Below are 26,987 nucleotides of genomic sequence, written 5' to 3'. Positions count from 1 at the left end.
ACCGTGATCCTGGCAAGGGTCAGTACCTATTCAGTAAGGAGTTCAAGGCAAGACTCCCTAACACTGCCGGGTGGCCTCCTGAGCGCGTCCCTGTGGCTGCAGCTCTTGAGCGCTTTGAGTCCGACAGGAGAAAAGCGCTATATAAATGTTCGTATTATTAATATTATTATCAGGAGCAGAACACCAAAGAGCCAGGAAACCGTGGTAGATAAGAATGCCGCCAATCTCTGGATAAAAGTGCAATTTTTGTTGAGGCGACTTTGGACAAACAGCAAATACAGCTCCGGCGTATCGGAGCAAACTTCTGGCTCCTTACTCATAGCTCATGAACTGTCCTCGTGACTCCCCAACGGGGCATGTTTTTCAGACAGACTCCCCTATGGAACAGGTTGGGTAATTAGTGTCTCAGCCAGGTGGATTCCATGTAGCTGAGACACGAATGACCCCACCTGTGCAGAGGGGAATCTGCCTGCAGATCATGCACCGCTGGGGAGTCACGAGGACAGGTCTGAGAGACACTGGTCTAGACCATTCCTGGAGGAGAGAGAGGTTACTCTTCACAGACCAGATACCACCATTTTGTAAATCAGTAAAAATTGTATTTTGCCTCTTGTCAGTATTTCCTTCTAGTGTATTTGCATTTTATTTGGTATTTATTCTGCACATTTTATCACAATATGGGCCTGATTCACAAAGCGGTGCTAACAGTTAGCACCATGGTGAAAAGCCCTTTATCACGCCTAAACTCTGTTTAGGCATGATAAACTTATCACACCTAAAAACTTATCACACCTAAACTTATCACACCTAAACTTAAGTACCAATTGGGCTAGCACCGCAGTGCACAGCTGATCAAAACTTTTGCGCTAGCAAAGTCTGGTGCACTTTGCATAGAGTTTAATGGTGTTGCTTTGTGTGCGGGACTTTGCGTGCGATCTAAACTTAGCATGCCTAAACTTATCATGCCTAAACTTATCATGCCTAAACTGAGTTTAGGCATGATAAAAATGGTTATCACGCCTAAAGTCTTTAACTGGGTTATCACCGCTTTGTGAATCGAGCCCTATGTGTTGTGTGTAGCTCCAGTCTTGACCAGCAGAGTTACTGGAAGGAGCGTTCTTCTATTGCCGACAGAAGCTCAGCATGTATTGCTTCATACAGCATTCCTGACAATGATCTTATGTTACACCTGTTCAGATATATTACAGAACTTCCGATTACAGAGCAATTTAGGATGAGCTGAAATCACTGATAATGCGTTGTGTCCACACTTCGGTCAGCCCAGCTTCTGTGGAGGTCACTTGTTGGTCGGGACTCGGGGCACCGCACACACCTCGGCATGGTTCATGATTTGCTGCTTGTTCTTCTGCAGGGCTTTGATGTCCTGACGCTCTGTTCCCGGGACAAGCCTGAAGCTAAACTTCTGGAGAAGAGCCGAGAAGAGGAGGAAGAGTTCCATGCGGGCGAGATTCTCTCCCACACAAACCCGCTTCCCTGCGGAACACAAAACAGGACGCCACGTTCACTTATTTAACTTGCACTGCGGCCCACAGCTGCTTAGCTACGCCGCTGTACATGAGACCTCCTCCTGAATGCTGGAGGAATATGAGGAGTATGTGAATATGCAAACATCTGGAAGCAGAATGACACACCCACTCCATACCATAAATACATCTCTAGCTTTCCATTCTTAGTAATAAGTAAGATTTTCCATCCCTCTGGTTAATTTAGTTGCCTGACTTGACCTGTTCTAGTCTGTTAGTGTGGTGTCCAAAACTGTACCCCATACTCCAGATGTGACCACACAAGTGATTTATACAGAGGGAGTAGTGTGTGCCCCCCCCCCTGCATCATGTCCCCTCCCCCTGCATCATGTCCCCTCCCCCTTATTACCCCATACTCTAGATGTGACCGCACAAGTGATTTATACAGAGGGAGTCGTGTGTGCCCCTCCCCCTGCATCATGTCCCCTCCCCCACATTATCCCATACTCCAGATGTGGCCTCACAAGTGATTTATACAGAGGGAGTCGTGTGTGCCCCTCCCCCTGCATCATGTCCCCTCCCCCTCATTATCCCATACTCCAGATGTGACCGCACAAGTGATTTATACAGAGGGAGTAGTGTGTGCCCCTCCCCCTGCATCATGTCCCCTCCCCCTCATTATCCCATACTCCAGATGTGGCCTCACAAGTGATTTATACAGAGGGAGAAGTGTGTGCCCCTCCCCCTGCATCATGTCCCCTCCCCCTGCATCATGTCCCCTCCCCCTGCATTATCCTATACTCCAGATGTGGTCTCACAAGTGATTTATACAGAGGGAGTAGTGTGTGCCCCTCCCCCTGCATCATGTCCCCTCCCCCTGCATCATGTCCCCACCCCCTGCATTATCCCATACTCCAGATGTGGCCTCACAAGTGATTTATACAGAGGGAGTAGTGTGTGCCCCTCCCCCTGCATCATGTCCCCTCCCCCTGCATCATGTCCCCACCCCCTGCATTATCCCATACTCCAGATGTGGCCTCACAAGTGATTTATACAGAGGGAGTAGTGTGTGCCCCTCCCCCTGCATCATGTCCCCTCCCCCGCGTTATCCCATACTCCAGATGTGACCGCACAAGTGATTTATACAGAGGGAGTAGTGTGTGCCCCTCCCCCTGCATCATGTCCCCTCCCCCTGCATCATGTCCCCACCCCCTGCATTATCCCATACTCCAGATGTGGCCTCACAAGTGATTTATACAGAGGGAGTAGTGTGTGCCCCTCCCCCTGCATCATGTCCCCTCCCCCGTGTTATCCCATACTCCAGATGTGACCGCACAAGTGATTTATACAGAGGGAGTAGTGTGTGCTCCTCCCCCTGCATCATGTCCCCTCCCCCGCATTATCCCATACTCCAGATGTGACCGCACAAGTGATTTATACAGAGGGAGTAGTGTGTGCCCCTCCCCCTGCATCATGTCCCCTCCCCCTGCATCATGTCCCCTCTCCCTGCATTAACCCATACTCCAGATGTGGCCTCACAAGTGATTTATACAGAGGGAGTAGTGTGTGCCCCTCCCCCTGCATCATGTCCCTGCCCCCCACATCATGCCCCCTTCATCATGTCCCCTCCCCCGCGTTATCCCATACTCCAGATGTGGCCTCACAAGTGATTTATACAGAGGGAGTAGTGTGTGCCCCTCCCCCTGCATCATGTCCCTGCCCCCCACATCATGCCCCCTTCATCATGTCCCCTCCCCCGCGTTATCCCATACTCCAGATGTGGCCTCACAAGTGATTTATACAGAGAGAGTAGTGTGTGCCCCTCCCCCTGCATCATGTCCCCTCCCCCACTTTATCCCATACTCCAGATGTGGCCTCACAAGTGATTTATACAGAGGGAGTAGTGTGTGCCCCTCCCCCTGCATCATGTCCCCTCCCCCGCGTTATCCCATACTCCAGATGTGGCCTCACAAGTGATTTATACAGAGGGAGTAGTGTGTGCCCCTCCCCTGCATCATGTCCCCTCCCCCGCGTTATCCCATACTCCAGATGTGACAGATGTGAGCACTATCTATGGCCATTGAGGACCTTCTGTGGACTATATATGGGTGATGTAGGCCTCATCTCTGGCCATTGGCGACATTGTGGATATTATAGAATCTCTCACCTGTTGAGAAGGGCATAAAAGCCACTCTGTTGCGGAACTGTCCATCCTTGTCCAGGAAGTGGGCGGGGTTGAACTCTTCTGGGGTCTCCCACTGAGAGGGGTCATTCAGCACTGAGGACAGGAAGGGGATGATGATGGTGCCCTGATGATGGATGAAACATACATGAGACATTTATATACAGGATTGGGGCACATCATAAAGCCAGGACAATCATCACAAACGTGAGAGCTGGCTTACACATCAGCCTAGTGAATACTGGTGAGCACCTCAGGGGTGGAGCATCCATGAATAATAATAATAATAATAATATTATGTTCCTGTGTCCTCCCATTGTTCCCACACATGCAGCCTATAGTGAATACTGGTGAGCACCTCGGGGGTGGAGCATCCATGAATAATAATAATAATAATAATAATAATAATAATAATATTATGTTCTTGTGTCCTCCCATTGTTCCCACACATGCAGCCTATGGTGAATACTGGTGAGCACCTCGGGGGTGGAGCATCCATGAATAATAATAGTATGTTCCTGTGTCCTCCCATTGTTCCCACACATGCAGCCTATAGTGAATACTGGTGAGCACCTCGGGGGTAGTGTTGGGCGAACATCTAGATGTTCGGGTTCGGGCCGAACAGGCCGAACATGGCCGCGATGTTCGGGTGTTCGACCCGAACTTCGAACATAATGGAAGTCAATGGGGACCCGAACTTTCGTGCTTTGTAAAGCTTCCTTACATGCTACATACCCCAAATTAGCAGGGTATGTGCACCTTGGGAGTGGGTACAAGAGGAAAAAAAATATTTGAAAAAGAGCTTATAGTTTTTGAGAAAATTGATTGTAAAGTTTCAAAGGAAAAACTGTCTTTTAAATGTGGAAAATGTCATGTTTCTTTGCACAGGTAACATGCTTTTTGTCGCCATGCAGTCATAAATGTAATACAGAGAAGAGGTTCCAGGAAAAGGGACCGGTAACGGTAACCCAGCAGCAGCAGCACACGTGATGGAACAGGAGCAGGCGCAGGAGGAGAAGGCCATGCTTTTTGAGACACAACAACCCAGGCCTTGCATGAGGACAAGAAGCGTGCGGATAGCATGCTTTTTACCGCCATGCAGTCATAAATGTAATAAAGATAAGAGGTTCAATAAACAGGGACCGGGCGTCAACGCTAACCCAGCAGCAGCAGACGTGATGGAACAGGAGGAGGCGCAGGAGGAGAAGGCCACGCTTTCAGGTGCAACTCAGGCCTTGCATGAGGACAAAAAAATGTGTGCGCAAAGCAATGCAATGAGTAGTTTTCAGGACACAATGGGCTATTCGGAGGAGCTATTCCCACCCCCACAATCTTCTACCTGTGAAAGGTCAATGGAACAGCCACAAATGTTGTGCCCGGATTCACAACCTTTTTCTGTGGAAAATGCACCTCGCACTGAAATGCAAGGCGAGGCCGAGGATGAACATGACGTCAACAACTCAACATGACGCAAAATGGGGGCGGAACAGAAAGCTGCTTTCAATGTTTTGAAGGCCTTAATTGCCTCCGGTGGCCAGTTAGATGCATCATTCATCACACCCAAATCCCAGAGCAATGTGTGCAGGAATTTGAATCTCAGGAGGTGTACCGAGATCATCTGGACAATTGACCAAGTGACAAAGTGACTAGTGACAAAGTGACAAAGTGACAAAATGACAAAGTGACAAAATGACAAAGTGACAAGTGACAAAATGACAAAGTGACAAGTGACAAAGTGAGAAGTGACAAGTGACAAGTGACAAAATGACAAAGTGACAAGTGACAAAATGACAAAGTGACAAGTGACAAAATGACAAAGTGACAAGTGACAAAGTGACAAGTGACAAAGTGACAAGTGACAAAATGACAAAGTGACAAGTGACAAAGTGACCAGTGACAAAGTGACCAGTGACAAAGTGACAACTGAGAGGTTGTTCTGGGGAGCTCCACTGCACTCAGTCGCATATGAGGAGAGGTCTCGTCGGGACTGCTGATCCTCCTCAGCTTGCTCAAAGCCTTGAGGGTTCCTGAAGATCCTCTGCTTGGAGTTCGCCGGGGTTCAGCTTGGTGTCGGGGTCGGCGGCGTCCTCCTCACTCCAACGTGGCAGATCTTCTGTTGAAGGAAAAAAAAAAAAACATTGTTAAAAGTCCAGTACCGCTTTTGAAGGACTCACCAAGAGATGCAGGAGCGCTTCAATCCAGCGCACCATCGCTCGCTGGGTGATGTCCCTGCCTACGCGCTGGAATTCTACGCTGCACATGCTAGCACGCTTTTGCGCAGTGCCGAGGCGCATTCCAGCAGCTAGTAGCTACCAAGCTTCTGTGGATCTGATTGGGCCACCATGTTGGATCTCTGCCAAGTCCTCCAAAATTTTGAGCAATCCACGTTGCGTGACTGAGCAGTGACAACTCTACAGTCAGCATTACAATACCACTGCTGTGTTTACTGAAGAAATCAATGTTGAAGATGGAAGCCGCTGGCATGATGCAAGTGGGGGATTCTGAAGATGAAAACGATCAGCGTGATGATACCAACATCAGGCAACCTGCCTCAGGAAACGCTGGTCCCAGCTATGACAAAGAACAGGACGAGGAACAGCTGGAGTTGGAGCAGGAATTGGATGCCCCCACTGCCGAGGGACAGAGCGGTGCACGTTGGACTTCCACAATTCAGCGGGAAAGGACAGCAGAAGAGGAAGAAAGTGATGCTGGTGACGAATATGGTGCATCACAACAATCACAACTCTTACAAGAACATGAAGATAGAGGAGTCTGGCAGGACTCTCTGGCACACATGGCTCAATTCATGCTAGACTGCATTGAAAGCGGCCCGCGCATTATTCACTATTCATTATTATTCATTATTCTGGAATCTGGACAACACCAATTACTGGGTTTATACCCAGTTTATACAAACACAATGTTAAAAAACTGATTGAAGAAAGTGTCAGACAGGTCAAAAATGGAACAATTCCAGCAGGCCCTTGAGGATGGAGACTTTAGAGAGGAGATTGACATCCTCCTCCTTCTCTAGCCAGTTGTACGCCGACAGACTGACTTCAGCAAACCCAGGAGGACCAGGAGGGCAGCAAAGAACACAAGCTGCTGCTCAGGGCAGTTTCTAGGCTAAATTTCACCCAGTTCGAGAGTCAAAAAATTGCCCCCCCCCCCCCCCCCAATCAAAGCTGCTAAGTGAAATCATGTCAAAAGGCTTCTTGAAACCAACTCACCATTTTTATTTTATTTTTAATTTTTACCCCCAGCCAGGGAGTCACACTGTTAGACCATCACTATGGTGGGTTCTGACTAGGGATGAGCGTAATGACCTAATTACGAATTTCCGAAATTTCGCGAAATTACTACAATTACGATTTTAGCAGTAATCGAAATTTCGTAATTTTCGCAAATTACGCAAATTTTCGTAATTACGATTACGAAATTTAGTATTTTAAAGTTTGCAAAGGTTTCTATCCCTCTAGATGCCTAAAATGAATAACCAACCTCCTCCTCCTCCTCCTCCCTCCCTCTCTCCCTCTCTCCCTCTCTCTCTCTCTCTCTCTCTCTCTCTCTCTCTCTCTCTCTCTCTCTCTCTCTCTCCAGAGATCTGTAGTATTTCAAAACCATACTCACATTCATGACATGTCCAGGGATCAAACCCAGGCCAACCACATGGAAGACAGCTATGCTCACCACCATACCACCAAACACACACTAAATAGACTGCTAACCTAAATCTTACTTGTAGACAGTCATATGAGACACATGCTGGGTGCAGGGCTTTGTGATTGGACCATGCGATAGAGTGAGGTGCAAAAATGAAATCTTGCCTTTGGTTCAATTCCATCCAGGCATGTCTTTTCCTTTTGCGTTCAACAGTTGTCCAAACAGAGCCAACAGAGCCCCAGATAGCCATGTAGAGTTAGGTCACAGCTAGCCTGGCTGTGGTGCAATTGGTTAGTGTGTCTGGCTGGTAACAGCAAGGTTACAGGTTCGATTCCATCCAGGCATGTCTTTTCCTTTTGCGTTCAACAGTTGTCCAAACAGAGCCAACAGAGCCCCAGATAGCCATGTAGAGTTAGGTCACAGCTAGCCTGGCTGTGGTGCAATTGGTTAGTGTGTCTGGCTGGTAACAGCAAGGTTACAGGTTCGATTCCATCCAGGCATGTCTTTTCCTTTTGCGTTCAACAGTTGTCCAAACAGAGCCAACAGAGCCCCAGATAGCCATGTAGAGTTAGGTCACAGCTAGCCTGGCTGTGGTGCAATTGGTTAGTGTGTCTGGCTGGTAACAGCAAGGTTACAGGTTCGATTCCATCCAGGCATGTCTTTTCCTTTTGCGTTCAACAGTTGTCCAAACAGAGCCAACAGAGCCCCAGATAGCCATGTAGAGTTAGGTCACAGCTAGCCTGGCTGTGGTGCAATTGGTTAGTGTGTCTGGCTGGTAACAGCAAGGTTACAGGTTCAATTCCATCCAGGCATGTCTTTTCCTTTTGCGTTCAACAGTTGTCCAAACAGAGCCAACAGAGCCCCAGATAGCCATGTAGAGTTAGGTCACAGCTAGCCTGGCTGTGGTGCAATTGGTTAGTGTGTCTGGCTGGTAACAGCAAGGTTACAGGTTTGATTCCATCCAGGCATGTCTTTTCCTTTTGCGTGCGCACGCTGCGCCATTGAACCCCATGGGGTATTTTGCGTGCGTAAAACTTTACGCATGCAAAACTTTGTGCTCGGTGTTTGGACAACTGTTGAACTCAAAAGGAAAAGACATGCCTGGATGGAATCGAACCTGTAACCTTGCTGTTACCAGCCAGACACACTAACCAATTGCACCACAGCCAGGCTAGCTGTGACCTAACTCTACATGGCTATCTGGGGCTCTGTTGGCTCTGTTTGGACAACTGTTGAACGCAAAAGGAAAAGACATGCCTGGATGGAATCGAACCTGTAACCTTGCTGTTACCAGCCAGACGCACTAACCAATTGCACCACAGCCAGCCTAGCATTTAGCATTGTGAAACCATCCTCTGCTAGGCATGATTTCATTTTTGCACCTCACTCTATCGCATGGTCCATGGTCCAATCACAAAGCCCTGCACCCAGCATGTGTCTCATATGACTGTCTACAAGTAAGGTTTAGGTTAGCAGTCTATTTAGTGTGTGTTTGGTGGTATGGTGGTGAGCATAGCTGTCTTCCATGTGGTTGGCCTGGGTTTGATCCCTGGACATGTCATGAATGTGAGTATGGTTTTGAAATACTACAGATCTCTGGAGAGAGAGAGAGAGGGAGAGAGGGAGGAGGAGGAGGAGGCTGGCTGGCTGTGCTATTCATTTTAGGCATCTAGAGGGATAGAAACCCTTACAAACCTGAAAAAGTAAAATTTCGGTTGGAGACACGAAATTCGTAATTACGGGAGTGAAATTTCGATTACGAAATTGTAAATTACGATTTGAAAATTAATTACGAAATTACGAATTTGGGTCGTAATGTTAAATTTCGCATTCGTAATAAAAGCAGTTCGAAATTTCGAAAATTTCGGCTCATCTCTAGTTCTGACCACCAGCCCAGGGCAAAAAGAGCGCCCCCCTCCCCCAGCAGCCACATCAGAAAGAGAGAGGCAGTGCTGTACATAGACTGCCTGCCTTACTGCCTACTTACCATGAGGTCCATCTCATGGCAGGTGGAACTGGAAGAAGGCGCCGGGCCAGGAACGGTGGGGGTCCGGGCAGGGGACCATGGAGGTGCTAGCGGGCAGCGGCAGCAAGGGCCAAGGCACCCACTAGCAGCAGTGGCAGCGAGGAGCCCGAGTCCAACTGGCCAAAAAGACTCCACCTTCTGGGGCTGGGCTCCGCCGCACACTGCTGCTGCACACAGGGGTGAGCCTGGGGTGCCTGGCACCTGGCAGCAAGATTTTCTCTGGCGCCTATGGGAGTGGTTAAATTAACCGCGCCCAACCACATAACCACACCCATGTCCTGCCTAATCACACCCACACCTTCCACCTCTTTACGCATGCATGTGGTACCCCATTCCTACCCCTCTTCCATGGGCTTGCTCCTGGCTGGCTTTGACTGCCTGGCAGTCTGCTAGTATCTGGACTGACTCAGGTTGAGAGGCTCTGCGAGTGCGACGCAGTCACACACTGCGTATTTATGGCTGCCTGCGTCCACCGTACTCTCGCTCGCTGTCGTCGGCTCCTCCCCCCGCCAAGCCCAAGCGTGAGGTGGGCTGCCTGTATCTTTCCCGTTGCGCCGCGCAGCCTGCCAGTGTTGCCAACCTTTCACGTTATTTTTTACTGACAAATACCTAAAAATGTACTGACAAAAGATTATTTTTACTGACAACATTTCCCCACTAAATGCACATAAGAGACAGCGTTTCACCAGTAAATGCACATAATAAGAGACCGCTTTTCACCAGTAAATGCACATAAGAGACCGCTTTTCACCAGTAAATGCACATAAGAGACCGCTTTTCACCAGTAAATGCACATAAGAGACAGCTTTTCACCAGTAAATGCACATAATAAGAGACTGCTTTTTACCAGTAAATGCACATAATAAGAGACTGCTTTTCACCAGTAAATGCACATAATAAGAGACAGCTTTTCACCAGTAAATGCACATAATGACAAACAGCCAGTTTCCCCAGTACATGTAGCCAGCCTGGACCCCCATTAGGCAGTGAGTGACAGGGAGCCCCTTTAGGCAGTGAGTGACAGGGAGCCCCTTTAGGCAGTGAGTGACAGGGAGCCCCTTTAGGCAGTGAGTGACAGGGAGCCCCTTTAGGCAGTGAGTGACAGGGAGCCCCTTTAGGCAGTGAGTGACAGGGAGCCCCTTTAGGCAGTGAGTGACAGGGAGCCCCTTTAGGCAGTGAGTGACAGGGAGCCCCTTTAGGAAGTGAGTGACAGGGAGCCCCTTTAGGAAGTGAGTGAAAGGGAGCCCCTTTAGGAAGTGAGTGACAGGGAGTACCTTTAGGAAGTGAGTGACAGGGAGCCCCTTTAGGAAGTGAGTGACAGGGAGTACCTTTAGGAAGTGAGTGACAGGGAGCCCCTTTAGGAAGTGAGTGACAGGGAGCCCCTTTAGGAAGTGAGTGACAGGGAGTACCTTTAGGAAGTGAGTGACAGGGAGCCCCTTTAGGAAGTGAGTGACAGGGAGTACCTTTAGGAAGTGAGTGACAGGGAGCCCCTTTAGGAAGTGAGTGACAGGGAGCCCCTTTAGGAAGTGAGTGACAGGGAGTACCTTTAGGAAGTGAGTGACAGGGAGTACCTTTAGGAAGTGAGTGACAGGGAGCCCCTTTAGGAAGTGAGTGACAGGGAGCCCCTTTAGGAAGTGAGTGACAGGGAGTACCTTTAGGAAGTGAGTGACAGGGAGCCCCTTTAGGAAGTGAGTGACAGGGAGTACCTTTAGGAAGTGAGTGACAGGGAGCCCCTTTAGGAAGTGAGTGACAGGGAGCCCCTTTAGGAAGTGAGTGACAGGGAGTACCTTTAGGAAGTGAGTGACAGGGAGTACCTTTAGGAAGTGAGTGACAGGGAGCCCCTTTAGGAAGTGAGTGACAGGGAGCCCCTTTAGGAAGTGAGTGACAGGGAGTACCTTTAGGAAGTGAGTGACAGGGAGCCCCTTTAGGAAGTGAGTGACAGGGAGTACCTTTAGGAAGTGAGTGACAGGGAGCCCCTTTAGGAAGTGAGTGACAGGGAGCCCCTTTAGGAAGTGAGTGACAGGGAGTACCTTTAGGAAGTGAGTGACAGGGAGTACCTTTAGGAAGTGAGTGACAGGGAGCCCCTTTAGGAAGTGAGTGACAGGGAGCCCCTTTAGGAAGTGAGTGACAGGGAGTACCTTTAGGAAGTGAGTGACAGGGAGCCCCTTTAGGAAGTGAGTGACAGGGAGTACCTTTAGGAAGTGAGTGACAGGGAGCCCCTTTAGGAAGTGAGTGACAGGGAGCCCCTTTAGGAAGTGAGTGACAGGGAGTACCTTTAGGAAGTGAGTGACAGGGAGTACCTTTAGGAAGTGAGTGACAGGGAGCCCCTTTAGGAAGTGAGTGACAGGGAGCCCCTTTAGGAAGTGAGTGACAGGGAGTACCTTTAGGAAGTGAGTGACAGGGAGTACCTTTAGGAAGTGAGTGACAGGGAGCCCCTTTAGGAAGTGAGTGACAGGGAGTACCTTTAGGAAGTGAGTGACAGGGAGCCCCTTTAGGAAGTGAGTGACAGGGAGTACCTTTAGGAAGTGAGTGACAGGGAGCCCGTTTGAGCAGTAAGTGACAGGGAGCCCCCAGCCGCCGCTCCCGCTCCCCCCTTACCTTGCAGACCTCAGGATCAGCGGCGACCCGACCAGTACCGGCGGGCGCTGGACGCAACCGCTCTATATGCGGAAGTGATGTCACTTCCGCATAGTGCGGGCGCTGGGTCCTAGCGCCCGCATGATTGGTCGCCGCCTGATCGAGGTCTGAGTGAGGCGCCAGGAGGGAGGGAGGGAGGGGGAGCAGTGGCGGCGGCCACAGGGACGGCCTGGCGCCCCCCAATCTGTCACTCATCGGCGCCCCGTTCAGCAGAACCGGCTGAACGGGGCAAGAAACGGCCCTGCTGCTGCTAGTGCCCAAAAGGGAATGGTATTGGCAGTGTCCTTGGAGTGGGAACATTTTCTGACACCCATGCAGCAGCCCACAGAACAGCAATCGGGCAGTTCCATGTCCTCCAACACCAATCGCCTAGAGAAGATGGTCAAGATCCAGGACTACATGTCAGATGGCGTAGCTGTGTTGAACAATCCATCTGCAGACAGACGGTGAGTGTGACAGGCAGCACAGAAGGACCATGGCAACTCACTCATAGTACCACAGTTTGATAGTGCTGCCCAAAAAATTATATGGATCCGTGGACCCGGGCACTGCAGGCAGTACTGGGAAGTGGGAACGCAGATTTTAGTACCTAAACACACGATACAACATGTTTTCCGGGGTCGGACTCTGAGGCACATACAGATGGTCCCGATCATCATCCTCATCATACAACTCTTCTCCTGAGTCTGACCCACCCACCACCTCTGCCACCCCAACATCCCCAGACACAGACCCCTCATCGTCCTCAACATTAACTTGGGATGCTGGCCTGAGCCCGACCTCCTCCTCCACATCAGGCCCCATCATCTCCTCAATGGCAGCCCTCATTAATCGTTCTGGCGACGGACCGATGGACACAACATTCTCCTCCGGAGAGGGCTGCTGCTGACCACTGGCTGCTGTAGTGGATGTTATAGCTTGCGTGGGGCGTTGGCTGTTGCTGTTGTTGGGAGTGCTGCTCACAGCGGAGGTCTCTGAGGAACTCATGGTGAGCTCATATAGTGGTTGGCGGTGAGTGGAGTATTACTGATCCCAGCAATATACACACTGACTGGCAGAGTACGCAATGCTATATAGTCTGGCTGAGCGGTGTACACAGAGTGGCAGTACACACAATGCTATATAGTCTGGCTGAGCCGTGTACACAGAGTGGCAGTACACACAATGCTATATAGTCTGGCTGAGCGGTGTACACAGAGTGGCAGTACACACAATGCTATATAGTCTGGCTGAGCCGTGTACACAGAGTGGCAGTAAACACAATGCTATATATAGCGTGGCTGAGCGAGGTGCACAGTGGCAGTACACACAATGCTATATAGCCAGGCTAAGCCGTGTACACAGAGTGTCAGAAAACACAATGCTATATATAGCGTGGCTGAGCGAGGTGCACAGTGGCAGTACACACAATGCTATATTAGTCAGGCGAAGCCGTGTACACAGAGTGTCAGAAAACACAATGCTATATATATAGCGTGGCTGAGCGAGGTGCACAGTGGCAGTACACACAATGCTATATAGCCAGGCTAAGCCGTGTACACAGAGTGTCAGAAAACACAATGCTATATATATAGCGTGGCTGAGCGAGGTGCACAGTGGCAGTACACACAATGCTATATATAGCGTGGCTGAGCGAGGTGCACAGTGGCAGTACACACAATGCTATATATAGCGTGGCTGAGCGAGGTGCACAGTGGCAGTACACACAATGCTATATATAGCGTGGCTGAGCGAGGTGCACAGTGGCAGTACACACAATGCTATATATAGCGTGGCTGAGCGAGGTGCACAGTGGCAGTACACACAATGCTATATTAGTCAGGCTAAGCCGTGTACACAGAGTGTCAGAAAACACAATGCTATATATATAGCGTGGCTGAGCGAGGTGCACAGTGGCAGTACACACAATGCTATATATAGCGTGGCTGAGCGAGGTGCACAGTGGCAGTACACACAATGCTATATATAGCGTGGCTGAGCGAGGTGCACAGTGGCAGTACACACAATGCTATATTAGTCAGGCTAAGCCGTGTACACAGAGTGTCAGAAAACACAATGCTATATATATAGCGTGGCTGAGCGAGGTACACAGTGGCAGTAAACAATGCTATATATAGTGTGGCTGAGCGAGCGGTGTACTACTGTTCCCAGCAGCGACACACAATGACTGGGGGGGACCCTGGCTAGCGTGGCTGGAGAGCGAACTACCCTGCCTGCCTACCCAAAGCTAAACCCACAGACAAATGGCGGAGATATGACGTGGTTCGGGTATTTATTTACCCGAACCACGTGACCGTTCGGCCAATCAGAGCGCGTTCGGGCCCGAACCACGTGACCCGTTCGGCCAATCACAGCGCTAGCCGAACGTTCGGGGAACGTTCGGCCATGCGCTCTTAGTTCGGCCATGTGGCCGAACGGTTTGGCCGAGCACCGTCAGGTGTTCGGCCGAACTCGAACATCACCCGAACAGGGTGATGTTCTGCAGAACCCGAACAGTGGCGAACACTGTTCGCCCAACACTACTCGGGGGTGGAGCACCCATGAATAACAATAATAATAGTATGTTCCTGTGTCCTCCCATTGTTCCCACACATGCAGCCTATAGTGAATACTGGTGAGCACCTCGGGGGTGGAGCATCCATGAATAATAATAATAATAGTATGTTCCTGTGTCCTCCCATTGTTCCCACACATGCAGCCTATAGTGAGTACTAGTGAGCACCTCGGGGGTGGAGCATCCATGAATTATAATAATAATAGATGGGGGCGTGCCCACGACGGAGACCAGGGTGGCTGTGTAATCCCTGAGCTCCTTTTTCGGCGAACTTCAAATCGGCCCAAAGCAGTGCACAATGTCCACAACTTACCAGCAGACCCAGGAGGAGATAGAGACTGAGGGGGACAACTCGAAGAAGTGCAAGGCAGCTCTGAAGCCTAAAAAGCTGACTGACTTTTTCTCTGAGAAGCCGCAGCGCTCCACACGGAGAAACCAAGATGGAGCTGAAGCCTCCCTGCAAGCCCAGATGCCCGCGCGGCTAGACAACCACAACATCAGCGGAGACACAAGCGGACATGCAGGGGACACGCTACCCAGCCTATCATCGGAGGCTGATGCAGACAATTCTCCCTCAAGTAGCCCGGCCAGATCAAGGTAGGCCTTGCGCAGCCCCCACATGACGCCATAACAGCAAACTTCACTGACATCTCAGTATTCCCAGCCACTAACGTTCCTGCATCGCAGGAATTTATTAAAGAACTCTTGCTCTCATTCAGATCATCCCTCTTAACAGACTTTGCGAATATGCAGGCCAGCACTCAGAAGGAGGTGAATGAGCTAGGTCACAGGGTAGACATGGCGGAAAATAAGATCACGGAAATAGTCAAAGAACACAATGTGATGGTCGACACATCAGACCAACACACCAAGGACATAACATGGCTAAAAGCGAAAGCCTCTGATGCGGAAGACAGGTCTAGACGGAATAATATTAAACTAAGGGGTATTCCTGAATCAGTCCCTACAGGAGAGTTAAGATCATATGTGCAGTCTCTAACAAAAAATGCTTTACCAGGCATATCAAACATTGAATTAACCATCGATAGAGTGCACCGTGTGCCCAAACCGTCCCACTTAGCTGAACATATACCCAGAGACGTAATAGTCAGATTCTTATTCTACCAAACGAAAGAGAACCTGCTACTAGCAACCAGGAAGATGAGATCATTACCAGACCCATTCTCCAAGATACAACTATACGCAGATCTGTCGCAAGTGACACTACAGACCAGAAGAAGTCTGCAACCTATAGCTAAAGCTTTGATGAACACACAAATCCCATACAAATGGAGTTTCCCCACGAAACTTCTGTTCTCAGTGCACAACAAGAACTATGCTATCGCGACTCTGAAATCCGGAGTCAATCTCCTAAAGCAATTGAAAATCCAGTTCTTAGGAAACCCTACTGCATCTACAAAAAACAACCTGTACAGTGGAACCCCTTTACCTCTCCTCCCTAAGATCTCCTAAGCAAGCACAACTGTTTTTCACAGCCGAGCCAGGCCAACTGTGTTAAAAGTTTCTCTACAAGTGCTTATAGCACTGAGCAATTGTTTAATTGCTATTCCCCAACATGCGGTGTAGACCTTTGAACTTGTGTTCTACACTCAATTGGCTCTCACCAAGTACTCTTGTTTATGTTCTTATAGCTGTTTATGTTCTCGTAGCTGATAATGAGCTGTACCTCACCCTACAGATTATGCCATCTAAGAGTCTCAATACTATGATATTAATGCTATATATGTCTTTATATCACGGTATGATTGATATAAATCGGGAAAAAATCAAAACAAAAGAGAAAACAGGTAATGGCTAATGTCCCTTATACCCGAGTCTACTCAATCAATGTCAGAGGCTTGAACTCAGCATTCAAAAGGAGATTACTATGGAAGGGTGCTAAATCCCAAAATGCACACATTGTGATGGCACAAGAGACGCATTTAATCCAAAAAGACACTAAATACTGTTCTTCTCCTGAATATACAAATATCTACCATAGTGTGTTCACCAAAAAAAAAAGAGGTGTCTTGCTAGCATTCAGTAAAGAAATTGCCTATCTCTGTTGAGGTAGACGAGGGAGGAAGATATATAATCTTTGTAGGAAGCATAAATGACCAAAAGTACACAATAGTAGCTTTATACGCCCCCAACTCCTCCCAGAAAAGTTTCCTACAAAACTTGTTACAGAAAATAGACAAGATAAAACAAGGCCATCTATTAATAGGGGGGGACTTTAATGCATGCATATCAAAGAACGATACCACTACCAAAACTACAACAAACCCAATCCTTATGGAAAAAGTGCTGAGATATAACAATCTACTAGACCCCTGGAGAATCCTACACACAACGGAAAAAGACTACACATTTTACTCCGCAGTTCATAAATCTCATTCGCGAATCGATTATTTCCTTACAGACAGAAACCTACTACAACTAGTAACAGAAGCAAAAATAGGCAACATTACGTGGCCAGACCACTCACCTATACAACTCTCCATTAGAAACGAAGCTTATACCTCAAGACCTAAGCTATGGAGAATGAACTATTCCAATATGCCTAACCCTAAATACATAAATGCCTCTAAAGAACATATACAAAACTTTTTTGCCACTAACAACACGCCAGATACTGACCAAGCCACTATATGGTCAGCACATAAGGCCTACATGAGAGGCTTATACCTCCAGCAAAGCTCTAGAATTAAGAAAGAAAGACAGAAACTGTATTTAAACCTTCTCACCCGGATCCAAACTTTAGAAAAAGCACATAAACAAACATCAGATCCAAACATATATAATAGGTAGTTTTATCTCAGGCAAGAGCTGAAAAACGTTCTCCTTTATCAACATGAGGCAAATCTACGGAAAACTAACTCCCTCAAGTATTCCCAAAATAATAAAGCGGGGAAATTTCTAGCGAATGCAATAAAACATAGAAATACCAAATCTATGATACACTCAATCATCCACCCAACTACTAAATCAAAAAGAATGAACCCCAAGCACATAGCTAACGCATTCGCTGAATACTATTCACAGTTATATAACCTACAAAGAGAGCCTAACACCACTCATCCCTCCCAAACAGCAATTAACGACTTTCTTAGCTCAATTGATCTACCGAAACTAAGATCGGAACAATTGGAAGAAATGAATATACCCTTCTCTCTGTAATGATCCGCTCAGCTGCCTGCGCAGGCAGGCAGCTTTTTGACCACTGTTCAGGTCTGCTTTCTGCAGGTCTCTGGAGAAGAGACCTTGTGTCAGTTTTGCAGCTTGCTGCTGCTGAGGAATTTGCATACGTTTGTCATGCAAATTGCCTAGCCACATCCTTTGTAGGCTTGCTCTATATATACCATGTGATATAACAGACCTGTGCTGGTCATAAGGGTTAGTCCTGTGAAACTCCACAGGCTTGAACTTGCGTTCAGTTTATTGCATGTCGTTACACTACATGTTTCGGGCTCCGCCCTTCATCAGGTGTAACCACCCACTTCCTCCACCTTCAATATATGCCCCTGACTCCTCCCATAAAGGGTGGGTCAGGTCCACCATTAATGTACAATTCAATGTCCCCTGTTACTTCACAGGTTCTGTATATGCATACATATAAACACTAATGTGTAAACCCAGTGTACATTTCACAACAAACATAACTAAAAAATTAAACAAGTAAATACCAAAATATATCCAAAAATATATATATATCATACAGAGTCACTTGCACAGGGCACTACCCCTAGGGGTCTACCCTGGATAATCTGATGTAAGGCTACGCTCTTGGCATGTTAGTTCACTACTTCCATAGGTATACTCTATTTTACATACAGTTACTTGTCAGTTTCATGGAGTACAGCAGCACAGTTCATTTCCTGCAAAAAAAATCATAAGAAACATTTTAAGTTTACTTGCTCATTCAAGCCTCTCGGTGATACAGAGTCTAATGATCTGATCCATCTAATCTCTTTCTGAAGCAGCAAACGTTCTCTGTCACCCCCTCTTGGTAAAGGTTCAACCTGATCTAATACTAGCCATCTTAATTGAATCGCATTGTGGCCATGTTCAACAAAATGTCTGGATACTGAAGTCTCATGACGTTTTTCCCCTTTGGAATATCCCTTTATGTTATTTTTATGTTCTTGTATACGGGACTTCACCCCTCTGGTGGTTTTGCCCACATAGAACAGTCCGCAGGGGCATTTAAGGGCATAGACTACATATTCACTCTCACAAGTGTAGTATCCTGTGCACCTAACCTTTTCGCCTGTGCGGGGATGTGGAAACCAATCCCCTTTGATTACAGCTCCACAGCAATTACATGATAGACAAGGGAATGTTCCTATCCTCTTGGTCCCCAAGAACTTGGGTCTCTTCTTTCTAGCCAGGTCTTTATTGCTCACCATCTCACCAATAGTTTTCCCTCTTTTATAGGCAAATACAGGATAGTCCTTAAACAAGTAGCCACACTCTTTGTCATTTTGCACAATAGACCAGTATTTCCTCACAGCTTTGCGGACAGTCCCTGATAGATCATTGTATTGTAGTACATAGGGGATTCTCTGTTGCCTCCTTCTTTGTAATCTACTCTGAAATACCAGCTGATTTCTGTCCATAATTCTAATCTGTTCTTTGAGGTTCTTTAATGTTTCTAGCTTATACCCTTTTGCTTTAAATTTCTCAAGTAGCTGATCTGCCGCTTTCATGTAATCCTCATCGGTTGAGGAGATACGTCTTGCCCTGAGGAATTGACTCCGTGGTATGGCTCTCTTGCAATTGGGTTCATGATAGCTATCTGTTCGTAATAGGCTATTCCTGTCTGTTGCTTTGCTATATAGGCTAGTGACTAATTTGCCCTCTTTCTTACTGATCATTACGTCCAAATAACTAATGGATGTCTCTGATGTCTCTGCTGTGAATTTGATGGTATTATGGGAGGAGTTCACCTCTGTCATAAACTCAGAGAAGAGTTCCGGTGAACCTTCCCAAATAAGCAAAATATCGTCCACAAACCTGTAATATGCAATGATATGCTTGTTGTATTTTCTGTTATTCAAAATTACATCCTTTTCCAGGTTGTTCACGAAGATATTTGCAAAAGACGGGGCTACCGGGCTTCCCATGCTTGTTCCCTGTCTCTGAATATAAAATGAATCCTCAAATTTAAAATAATTCTTACGCAATATGATTTCCAGACAGTCTAGCATGAAATAGATTTCTCTATTAGGCATGGAGGTCTCAAGGAGCAGTTTTTCTACTGCGTTCATTCCTTCCTGGTGAGGGATAGAAGTAAATAAACTTTGAATGTCCAATGTGCATAACATTGCCTTCTCAGGTAGATCTTGCAGTCCATGCAATCTCTGCAATAAATCATTAGTATCTTTCAGACACGTAGGGATGTTGGTAGCTAACTTCTGCAAGGTTGTATCTACATATTGTGCTAATGGATATAATATGGATCCCCTGCTGGCAACTATGGGTCTACCCGGAGGATTCATAAGGTTTTTATGTACTTTGGGCAGTAAATACAGTAAAGGCACTTGCGGGTGTTCTACAGTGAGGAAGTTGGCCATAGATTTGTCAATCAATCCTTCCAGCACAGCGTCACATATCAAGTTGTCAATGCTTTTCTTTATTTCCCAAGTGGGGTCATATGCACACATGTCGTAATGTCCTGGGCATTCTAATTGCCGTTTGGCTTCAGCTATATAAGCGCTACGGTTCATTACTACAATGGCTCCTCCCTTGTCTGCTCTCAGAATGATAATCTCCTGTCTACCACTCAGAGATTTTAGTGCTTTTCTCTCATCGTAAGATAAGTTAAGGTGGCCATACACTGGTCGATTTGCCATCAGATTCGACCAACAGATAGATCCCTCTCTGATCGAATCTGATCAGAGAGGGATCGTATGGCCACCTTTACAGCAAACAGATTGTGAACCGATTTCAGCCTGAAACCGTTCACAATCTGTTGTGGTGGTGCTGCTGCTGCTGCCCCCCCCCCCCCGCCGCATACATTACCTGCTCCGCCGGTGCGACTCCAGTCTCCCGGTCACCGCTGCTCTGTCTGCGCTCTGGTCTCCAGGTCCGGCATGCCTCACTTCTTCTAGCCCGGCAGGAAGTTTAAACAGTAGAGGGCGCTCTACTGCCGGGCTAGAAGAAGTGAGGCATGCCGGACCAGAGCGCAGACAGAGCAGCGGTGACCGGGAGACTGCAGTCGCGCCGGCGGAGCAGGTAATGTATGCGGGCTCTATTGCGTCGGTCGTCGGGCACTCGAACGCCGCTAGCGATGCGCTCTTTACCCGCGGGCGATCGACGGTTATTTTCCGCACGGCACGATCGACGGGATCGGACGAAATGGATCGAAATTCGGCGTGTAGCGTGAACGATTGGCAGCAGATTCGATCCCAGTGATCGAATCTGCTGTCGAAACGGGCGCAAATCGGGCCAGTGTATGGCCTGCTTTATTCTTGACATGTTTCTGTTTTCTATTGCTCTTATCTATTTCCACCATTACTAGCTTCTCAAACAAGTTAATTGAGGCATTATCTATGTCGGGAGACCAGTCACTTTTTTATGCAAATTGGTGCTAATCACATCAGGCTTATCTTTGAAAAACACCTTTAACTTCAACAGTCTGACGAATCTGTATAGATCCACTTCTGCCATCAGTTCATCAGATTTATAAGTGGGAACAAACCCCATTCCTTTGTTCAACACAGACTTCTATCCCTCACCAGGAAGGAATGAACGCAGTAGAAAAACTGCTCCTTGAGACCTCCATGCCTAATAGAGAAATCTATTTCATGCTAGACTGTCTGGAAATCATATTGCGTAAGAATTATTTTAAATTTGAGGATTCATTTTATATTCAGAGACAGGGAACAAGCATGGGAAGCCCGGTAGCCCTGTCTTTTGCAAATATCTTCGTGAACAACCTGGAAAAGGATGTAATTTTGAATAACAGAAAATACAACAAGCATATCATTGCATATTACAGGTTTGTGGACGATATTTTGCTTATTTGGGAAGGTTCACCGGAACTGTTCTCTGAGTTTATGACAGAGGTGAACTCCTCCCATAATACCATCAAATTCACAGCAGAGACATCAGAGACATCCATTAGTTATTTGGACGTAATGATCAGTAAGAAAGAGGGCAAATTAGTCACTAGCCTATATAGCAAAGCAACAGACAGGAATAGCCTATTACGAACAGATAGCTATCATGAACCCAATTGCAAGAGAGCCATACCACGGAGTCAATTCCTCAGGGCAAGACGTATCTCCTCAACCGATGAGGATTACATGAAAGCGGCAGATCAGCTACTTGAGAAATTTAAAGCAAAAGGGTATAAGCTAGAAACATTAAAGAACCTCAAAGAACAGATTAGAATTATGGACAGAAATCAGCTGGTATTTCAGAGTAGATTACAAAGAAGGAGGCAACAGAGAATCCCCTATGTACTACAATACAATGATCTATCAGGGACTGTCCGCAAAGCTGTGAGGAAATACTGGTCTATTGTGCAAAATGACAAAGAGTGTGGCTACTTGTTTAAGGACTATCCTGTATTTGCCTATAAAAGAGGGAAAACTATTGGTGAGATGGTGAGCAATAAAGACCTGGCTAGAAAGAAGAGACCCAAGTTCTTGGGGACCAAGAGGATAGGAACATTCCCTTGTCTATCATGTAATTGCAGTGGAGCTGTAATCAAAGGGGATTGGTTTCCACATCCCCGCACAGGCGAAAAGGTTAGGTGCACAGGATACTACACTTGTGAGAGTGAATATGTAGTCTATGCCCTTAAATGCCCCTGCGGACTGTTCTATGTGGGCAAAACCACCAGAGGGGTGAAGTCCCGTATACAAGAACATAAAAATAACATAAAGGGATATTCCAAAGGGGAAAAACGTCATGAGACTTCAGTATCCAGACATTTTGTTGAACATGGCCACAATGCGATTCAATTAAGATGGCTAGTATTAGATCAGGTTGAACCTTTACCAAGAGGGGGTGACAGAGAACGTTTGCTGCTTCAGAAAGAGATTAGATGGATCAGATCATTAGACTCTGTATCACCGAGAGGCTTGAATGAGCAAGTAAACTTAAAATGTTTCTTATGATTTTTTTGCAGGAAATGAACTGTGCTGCTGTACTCCATGAAACTGACAAGTAACTGTATGTAAAATAGAGTATACCTATGGAAGTAGTGAACTAACATGCCAAGAGCGTAGCCTTACATCAGATTATCCAGGGTAGACCCCTAGGGGTAGTGCCCTGTGCAAGTGACTCTGTATGATATATATATATTTTTGGATATATTTTGGTATTTACTTGTTTAATTTTTTAGTTATGTTTGTTGTGAAATGTACACTGGGTTTACACATTAGTGTTTATATGTATGCATATACAGAACCTGTGAAGTAACAGGGGACATTGAATTGTACATTAATGGTGGACCTGACCCACCCTTTATGGGAGGAGTCAGGGGCATATATTGAAGGTGGAGGAAGTGGGTGGTTACACCTGATGAAGGGCGGAGCCCGAAACATGTAGTGTAACGACATGCAATAAACTGAACGCAAGTTCAAGCCTGTGGAGTGCCTCCTTCTTCCAGAAATACCTGTATCACAGTGTGTGGCAGGGGTGGTGTACCTGCGTGGAGGAGTGCACCGGCACCAGCTCTCCTGTCCAGGAGTGAGCGAGTGAGTTTGGTTCAGTCATTTTTGTATTGGTTAGTCCTGTGAAACACTCCTGGAGTGTCAGCCTTGCTCATTGTTTGAAGATTAGCTTAGAGTAATTCCTGGGACTGCACTAGGCAGGTTCCCCTAGTGCAGTTAGGATTGTATATCTGTTTTGTTTGTCTGTTGCGATTGTTCTGTCCCAGCGGTGGTCGACAGGAAGTCGTTCTGATCTTTGTTCTTGGAGTATAGCTGGAGCAGCGGTTGCTACCAGCTATCTCCTCTATCTGTCTTGTCTGCTACGAACGCTTGCTGGAGGCTCGGTGAGGTAACCGTTAAGCAAGCACTCGCGTCCTCTGTTCCATGTCTGTCTGTTGGTGGTTAGTTAGGCGTGCTTGTCTCTGTTGTGCTTATCACGCGGAGACCGAGCATAAACGCGTGCACTGTTGCGAATGAGTGCGGTGTTCGCGTTTAGCTAGCGTTTGGTATTTTCCTTATCTTCTCATTGTATTATTTGCTGTGCCTTTGCTACTCTCGTGCTCTGCCTTGCTGTAGCCTTGTGTCACCTCTGGCAATCGCCTCTCCCGCGATTGCGTTCCTACTTCATATCTGCTGTTGTGTATGTACCGTCGCGGGTTGGCGACTAGTTTGGTGCACACACATACAATCTGTCTCTTTGCTCAATCTCTTTCGCAGTCGCTTCTCAGGCGATTGCGTTCTCACTTGGTTTCTTCTGTTGTGTGTCCACCGTCGCAGGTTGGCGGCTAGATTGGTGGACATACATACATTCCTCATCTGTGCTTATTCGGTCTTGTGTCGCTGTTAGCAATCGCCATCCCTGGCGATTGCCTTCTCACTTTGGGCCTGATTCACAAAGCGGTGCTAACAGTTAGCACGCTAGTGAAAAGCCCTTTATCACGCCTAAACTCTGTTTAGGCATGATAAGTTTAGCTGTGATAAGTTCTTAGGCGTGATAAGTTTAAGCACCAACTGGGTTAGCACCGCAGTGCACAGCTGATCAAAAGTTTTGCGCTAGCAAAGTCTGGTGCACTTTGCATAGAGTTTAATGGCGCTGCTTTGCGTGAGGGACTTTGCGCGCGATCTAAACTTATCTAAACTTATCATGCCTAAACTTATCACGCCTAAACTGAGTTTAGGCATGATAAAAATGGTTATCACGCCTAAAGTCTTTAACTGGGTTATCACGCCTAAAGTCTTTAACTGGGTTATCACCGCTTTGTGAATCGAGCCCTTTATCTTCATGGTTGTGTGTTCATCATCGCAGGGTGGCGACTAGATTGGTGGACACACATACCCTCTGTCCCTGTGCTCTCTCTCTCTCAGGGCTATCTTGCCCTGCGTTTCTTCCCTTCGTACAATTCCTGTCTGGCGTCTGTGGCAGGGCAGAGGAGCTGTTCCTCTGCACTCCACAGCTCCAACTGCCGACAGGAATTTCCCTCTACAGGTGCATTGCACCTTTTGCTGGGTTCCCTCAAATTACACGCTTGTGGAGGATTTCCGCAGTGTCAGCGCACGTCTTGTGCGCTGATCACGGAGAGAATTCCACAATCGTTACAAGAAGCCCCAGTGTACTATTTCGAATAACTGGAAATCTACTGATGCGTATGACCTTCCCAGCCTGTTAGCAACATATAAACGAAACATGCTGTTAGAGGAAAATCTGAGCCCCAAAATAGCCTCTGAATAGACCCAAATGAATAGACCCAAGTAAATGAAGTGGTATAGTCATTATAGACATTGCCCAACCTGCTGAGCCCATATTAAAGGATACTCAAAATAGTTAGGGTGAAATAAAAGATGCTAAATAGATAAGCTGTTTGCTCTGTTCTCTATGTTATGGTTAAGTTATCATATCCTTAAGTTCCTATCGAAAAACCCACTAGAGATAGAACCCATTAGTACCGATGCACTAGCTTTCGATTGATTGGTCTAAACACCACTGCTTCAATCGAGCAGAACAGTGGGAAGGTGATCTGAGGTCGACCAGCCTATGTGGTTTTATGAAGGGCTGACTAGGATCCCAGCTCCCATTGTACATACATCAAAGGATACTAATAATGACATAATAGCTTATATATTTTTGCACAAGTGCCAAACAAGCTATACTCTATCATTGATGAATGATCGACTGTTTTATTATTAGCGTTTATATAGATATAAATGTATAATTTGTTCAGTTTTTATGTACAAATACATCCCAGTTGTACAAACCGCTATAATGTGAATTATACACGATGTCATTGTACTATAATCCTGATGTATAGCATAATATAAACCAATAAAAATGTTATTGTTTAAAAAAAAAAAATAATAATAATAGTATGTCCCTGTGTCCTCCCATTGTTCCCACACATGCAGCCTATAGTGAGTACTGGTGAGCACCTCGGGGGTGGAGCATCCATGAATAATAATAGTATGTCCCTGTGTCCTCCCATTGTTCCCACACATGCAGCCTATAGTGAGTACTGGTGAGCAGAGCACCTCGGGGGTGGAGCATCCATGAATAATAATAGTATGTTCCTGTGTCCTCCCATTGTTCCCACACAGCAGCCTATAGTGAATACTGGTGAGCACCTCGGGGGTGGAGCATCCATGAATAATAATAATAGTATGTCCCTGTCTCCTCCCATTGTTCCCACACATGCAGCCTATAGTGAATACTGGTGAGCACCTCGGGGGTGGAGCATCCATGAATAATAATAATAATAATAATAGTATGTCCCTGTGTCCTCCCTTTGTCCCACACATGCAGCCTATAGTGAATACTGGTGAGCACCTCGGGGGTGGGGCATCCATGAATTATAATAATAGTATGTCCCTGTGTCCTCCCATTGTTCCCACACAGGCAGCCTATAGTGAGTACTGGTGAGCACCTTGGGGGTGGAGCATCCATGAACAATAATAATAATATTAATATTATGTTCCTGTGTCCTCCCATTGTTCCCACACATCAGCCTATAGTGAATACTGGTGACCACCTCGGGGGTGGAGCATCCATGAATAATAATAATAGTATGTTCCTGTGTCCTCCCATTGTTCCCACACAGCAGCCTATAGTGAATACTGGTGAGCACCTCGGGGGTGGCGTATCCATGAATAATAATAATAATAATAATAATAATAGTATGTTCCTGTGTCCTCCCATTGTTCCCAAACATGCAGCCTATAGTGAATACTGGTCAGCACCTCGGGGGTGGAGCATCCATGAATAATAATAATAGTATGTTCCTGTGTCCTCCCATTGTTCCCACACAGCAGCCTATAGTGAATACTGGTGAGCACCTCGGGGGTGGAGCATCCATGAATAATAATAATAATATGTTCCTGTGTCCTCCCATTGTTCCCACACAGCAGCCTATAGTGGATAGTGGTGAGCACCTCGGGGGTGGAGCATCCATGAACAACAATAGTATGTTCCTGTGTCCTCCCATTGTTCCCACACAGCAGCCTATAGTGAATACTGGTGAGCACCTCGGGGGTGGAGCATCCATGAATAATAATAATAATAATAATATGTTCCTGTGTCCTCCCATTGTTCCCACACATCAGCCTATAGTGAATACTGGTGAGTACCTTGGGGGTGGAGCATCCATGAATAGCAATAGTATGTTCCTGTGTCCTCCCATTGTTCCCACACATCAGCCTATAGTGAATAGTGGTGAGCACCTCGGGGGTGTAGCATCCATGAACAACAATAGTATGTTCCTGTGTCCTCCCATTGTTCCCACACAGC

General features: G+C 47.0%; 1 protein-coding gene across 3 annotated transcripts in view; it reads right to left on the bottom strand.

Moving 5' to 3' along the window:
* Nucleotides 1–577: 577 nt before the first annotated feature.
* Nucleotides 578–26,987, bottom strand: part of LOC137519286 (cytochrome P450 2B19-like) — a 192,227-nt gene continuing 165,817 nt past the window's right edge. For all 3 annotated transcript variants that reach the window (XM_068238223.1, XM_068238225.1, XM_068238224.1), the window contains 2 exons: nt 3,652–3,793; nt 578–1,494 (listed from right to left, as the gene is read on the bottom strand). In XM_068238223.1, coding sequence (XP_068094324.1) covers nt 1,298–1,494; nt 3,652–3,793 — 339 coding nt within the window. In that variant the 3' untranslated portion in view covers nt 578–1,297. The remainder of the gene's footprint in view (nt 1,495–3,651; nt 3,794–26,987) is intronic.

The sequence above is a fragment of the Hyperolius riggenbachi genome, chromosome 5 (genome assembly GCF_040937935.1).
Source record: "Hyperolius riggenbachi isolate aHypRig1 chromosome 5, aHypRig1.pri, whole genome shotgun sequence".
Taxonomy (NCBI): domain Eukaryota; kingdom Metazoa; phylum Chordata; class Amphibia; order Anura; family Hyperoliidae; genus Hyperolius; species Hyperolius riggenbachi.
This window is presented reverse-complemented; position numbering and strand designations above follow the sequence as displayed.